The 5,000-nt window shown below is 38.2% G+C and overlaps 1 protein-coding gene across 1 annotated transcript in view; it reads right to left on the reverse strand.

Moving 5' to 3' along the window:
- The window catches only part of LOC137969531 (polyunsaturated fatty acid 5-lipoxygenase-like), a 42,489-nt gene that overhangs the window by 10,138 nt on the left and 27,351 nt on the right, over window positions 1-5,000 (reverse strand). Inside the window, exons 7-9 of the mRNA XM_068815830.1 lie at window positions 2,237-2,260; window positions 1,895-1,992; window positions 1,283-1,484 (exon numbers count right to left, since the gene is read on the reverse strand). Coding sequence (XP_068671931.1) covers window positions 1,283-1,484; window positions 1,895-1,992; window positions 2,237-2,260 — 324 coding nt within the window. The remainder of the gene's footprint in view (window positions 1-1,282; window positions 1,485-1,894; window positions 1,993-2,236; window positions 2,261-5,000) is intronic.

The following is a 5,000-nucleotide window of genomic DNA, read 5'->3' on the forward strand; positions in this document are numbered from 1 at the left end:
CAAACCGCATGCCCCATTATATGCTTGCTTACTGTGACCTGAGCCCACTTTGTCCCGCGCCTTCCTTTACAGTATTTTCAATGTTGTTAAGTGACCCCACACGACATGAAGTATCACATGAGGATTCGGTCGCTAAGTAACCACCGTGCATGCTCAACACAATAAATTTCGACCAATGGCAGAGGTCTCTTTCCCGTGCTCGTCAGCCCCAGCAAACGCAAAAGAAAATAGACCTCTGCTAGCAGGAAAGTAAAAGTCGGAAAAGAGGCTTTAAACTGCCGAGTTAGTAGGCCATTTCCGAGTTCATACATTCCTCCTCTTCAAAGCGAGTCCAAGTGCGACGTTTTTGTGATGGTAATTTCCTCTACTTCACGTATGAATGAAAGGTAATTTTCATAAAAAAAACTTTGCACTTAGACTCGCTTTGAAGAGGAGGCAGACATGAACACGGAAATGGGCTATTATGTAAACGCTTCAGTAGTATAGAGGGTTTTCACTCACGTGATCAGAAAACCGAAACAAAAGAAAACATTTTCATGGTAATAGACCTCAATTCCAGGAGGATTAGTTGGGAATAGCAACATGGCCGCCGGACGTCACGTGAGAACACTCTATTTGGAATAATGATTGCAACTCACATGTACGTGTGTAATAAGTATGGGAAATCGTATGAACGCGATTTATGGGCACGAGTGATGTTTTGAGGGTAAGTTCATGTGATTTTTTTGTTTGTTATATACTCAACAAAATCACTCCATCGATTTGCCCGTATTGCACTCTTTAATCATTTTTGCACTCTATAACCTATTTATACCTTAATCATACACCAATCAGAAACGCGATATTTTGTTGAGTATGTAATAAAAGAGAGAAACAACCGACAAAAGGCATAAGGATGAGCAAAAAGTAAATAGGAAAATATGTAGTTAATATGTTGGTAGTTGAGTTGTATGTAGAGAATAACGACTGAAGTTAAGCCTTATTGGTTGAATTGCGTACTAGAGAAGGCCTGCCGCCTCGTGAGTTCGATTCTTGGACTTCATAATTATGTGGAATGATTGGATTTTGTGGTTCCTGATGGCTTTGCTCCGATAGGTTTCAAGTGTCAATCTCTAAAGATTTAAGAAGACGATTGATTCGTTTATTTACTTATTTATTTATTTATTTACTTACTTTTTTATTTTTTATTTATTGTCTTTGGTAAATGGTGAAAAGATTTACATACTATTCCCCATCGACAGGTAATTACTCTATTCATTTGCATTTAATTTCACTTCATGACCTGGTTTATAGTCCATTTGAATTGCCACAGGAACTAGTTCGTTGCGATCTGTCCCCTTTATTTTTGCAGATGCAAATAGAGCAATAGGAGATAGAGAGTCCCTCATGGTCCTACGGGGATCACGATCTGTGAGATCCGGGGATCTGGGCATGTCATCACACAACTCGTAGCGAAGAGCAAAGATGAAACCCTTTTTTATGGCCTGAAATTAAAGACGCCAAAAAAAGGTCACAATTACATCTCCTCTTAAAAGAGAACAGAATTGTTGGCGGAAGAGATTTCACAGCTGTGACTCACCCTACGGGCTCGCCAAGCTACAGCGAGACTGATAAAAATATCCTACGATACCGCACACTAAATAGTCCAAAAAGATGTATCATTTTCCAAGCTATGGAAAAGGAACCGGAAACTTCGAATAATTCAGAAGCTGATTTTGCATTTTCTCTTGTCCAAAAATGATATCTGACACTTGAACATTTTTATCCATTAAAAGAACAGGTGTCTTTAAAAACGGCAGTACAGCCCACGTTAAAATTTTCGTTTAAACAAACACAACTTGCATTACGCCTTCCAAATAATAGGCAAGAAATCTCTACCCCTCAGGCAACTTACATCTTCCAAAGAATCATCACTTATCAGAGCTGTTTGTACAGCGGTTTCCCAGTCAAATGTGGGGTTCAATGTCGCATTGAGTTCGTTCCAGTCCAATCCTATTGGTCCCGCAAAAAAACAATCATCACCATTGTCATCATCGACTCAAATTAAATTTGCTTCGGAATTATGGATAGAAAAACTGCCCTGACATTTAAATCTTACTGTGTTTCAAGTTATTCATTTAGTATCCAACATGTGTGCACTCTTTTATCTTCGGGTTGTTACAGACACTAACGCAAGGTCAAGACGCAACGGGTGCCATTAATTACATGTACAATGCAAGAGTCACAAATTTTTTACCTTCTATCTTCTCCTCGATGATCTCTAAAGACAACAAAATTTAATTATGTGAGGAAAAATATTCAAACAAACACCAAATACCTTTGTAAACATATCGTTCACACTGTTTGAACATGAAACCTGAAAAGGTCAATTCCGAGTTGATGTCTGCTTCTTTTTCAAAGCGAGTCTAGGTGCGACGTTTTTCTTAAGAAAATAAATCTTCATTCATATGCGATACCGGTGCAATATGATTTATTTCATGTATCATATTCATATTGTGACCCTCAATGATATAGTAGTTGTGATATTGTCACCCTCTTTACCGTATATAACTCAGTTTAGTTTTTAAATGCGAAATAAAAAGGGCTCCGACTTGAGGTGGTCTAAGAGCTCATGGTCTTTCTATTTTGCGATTTAAGAGGTAGTAGTTGCGTCAATAATGCTTTAAAGTTGAATGTAAAGGAAACCAGTGGTGTTCCTAGGATTTGCTAGGTTTAGGTGGTTTCCAGTTTGAGGAGGAATTGAAGCTCTTACTAAAAAGTCCTTGAGTGATTTGTCCTTCCTGTAGGCGACAAAAGGAGCATTAGGAAAAATTTGCGCAAGTTTTGGGACGTTAGATATTAAAAACCAGTATTTCATAAGGATCTCTTTAAGTTTAGGTACAGCTGGGTTGAAGATGGTAACTGAACTGAACTGAACTGAATTGAAAAACGTTATTTAAACACGTGACATTAATGCGCCTAAAAAGGGACTGGTTACAAAAATGTACGTGTATTTACAATAGTATATAAATTAAGAAAATACTAGATTAACAATCTATAATAAAATTACCTATCCATACTATAAATTTAAAATAGCATCTAATTAGAGCAGGAATTACAACGACACTCTAACGAACAGTAGAATATTTTTCGATGTCTTTACTTTGTTTTTCAAAGCCTCATTTCGCAATGAGAAAACTACCTCTGCCAGTGTTTTTCAACTACCTTGCGTGGTTAGACTCCAGCGCAGACATTGAGACCATTTTTAGTCTCAAGAAACAGCTGCACCAAACCAGACACGAAAACGCCGAGACGAGAATTCAGTCATCGACTACCCGATCTCTATCCAGAACCAATTGAAAATTTGAAATTGCTTCAATATGCTTTAGCAATGCTAAAGACAATTTGTCAGCACAAGAACGACAAGCACTATCTGCACTACGCACATATAGAAAGGTGAACATTAAAAAAGCTGATTAGGGGACCACAACAGTCGTCATCGATGCCCAAGACAACATCCGAGAGGGCAACGTAGAAGTCTGTGACACAAACTTTTACATCCCTCTACAATCTACAATCCTATACTGTCCTCGACGGACAAGAAGGTCAGCAACATAGTCAATGCACTGTATACAAGCAACCATATTGGCGCAATGACTTTCAGATGAATCAATCAAAGCGAGAACCCACCCAGAATACCGGTATTCTATACACTGCATGACGAAAATACACAAACCAAACCCAGTCAGCAGATCGATAGCTTCCGGTAGTGGTGGTCCTACAGAACGTATTTCAAGCTTCATCGATTCGCTTTTACAACCTATTGCTAAAAACAGTCATATATTAAAGACACCGAAGAGAAAATGAGAGGAAAGAAAGAAAGGCTCATGTCCACGAAAGTTATTAAGCGTCAGTAGTTTACAAATTTGAATGTAGCTGGTGTGATGACAGCTGTGTTGGTTACACGCGTCGACATCTCTACCAACGAATCGATGAGCATAAAAGATCTGGATCAATATTCAATCACAGCCAAAGTCAACACCAATCAAGAACAATAACATCTAACATGTTTTGCATTCGTAAGAAACGCTCCGGCAAATTTGACTGTCTTCTATACGAGATGTTCCTTATTCGCGAGCACAAACCGTGTCTAAATATTCAAAGTGACTCGATAAAAGCTAGACTCTTCACCTAGCCTTTAGGGACTTTGAACTTGAACTTGAACATTAATGTTCTTGTTATCTGTTAAATATTATATTTTGACCTAATGATGGTGTCATGAGGACACCGAAACGTTGTCTTAAATATGATTTTACCCGTAATTTTCATCATCAAATTAATATCTAACGTCCCAAAACTTGCGCAATTTTTTTTTTCTAATGCTCCTATTGTCGCCTACAGGAAGGACAAATCACTCAAGGACCTTTTAGTCAGAGCTTCAATTCCTCCTCAAACTGGAAACCACCTAAACCTAGCAAATTCTACTCACCTACTACCTCTTAAATCGCAAAATAGAAAGAATATGAGCTCTTAAACCACCTCAAGTTTGAGCCCTTTTTCTTTTGCATTTAAAAACTAAACGGAGCTATACGGTAAGGAGGATGGCAATACTACAACTACTATATCATTGTCCGTTTCTTTATACTTTTACGGGAAGACCAATTTCAAGTTTTCCCCTTTTGCAAAAAGCGAAGTTTGACTCGCAGAGTGATTTAATATGAACTCCTAGGAGCGCAATCATGTTTCAAGAACTAATAAGGACAACGCCGACGTCGACGAAAACGTCTTTCGCGATTATTGCATCGCGTTCACGTCGTACATTGTGGACGAATTCTCCTAAAAATAATTGTTACTAGTGGTTTCAGATTAAAAGTAAAGAATAAAAGATTCACATTTGTACACTCGCGTTGTCTTTGAAACCTCACATTTGGTGATTTCACGTCGTTTTTGTGAAGAGGACCGCAAACATAGTTGCTAAAATTTGTGCCACACGTGCAGCACGATGATTTTTCATGTTTTAA

This window comes from Montipora foliosa, chromosome 9, assembly GCF_036669935.1.
Source record: "Montipora foliosa isolate CH-2021 chromosome 9, ASM3666993v2, whole genome shotgun sequence".
Taxonomy (NCBI): Eukaryota; Metazoa; Cnidaria; class Anthozoa; order Scleractinia; family Acroporidae; genus Montipora; species Montipora foliosa.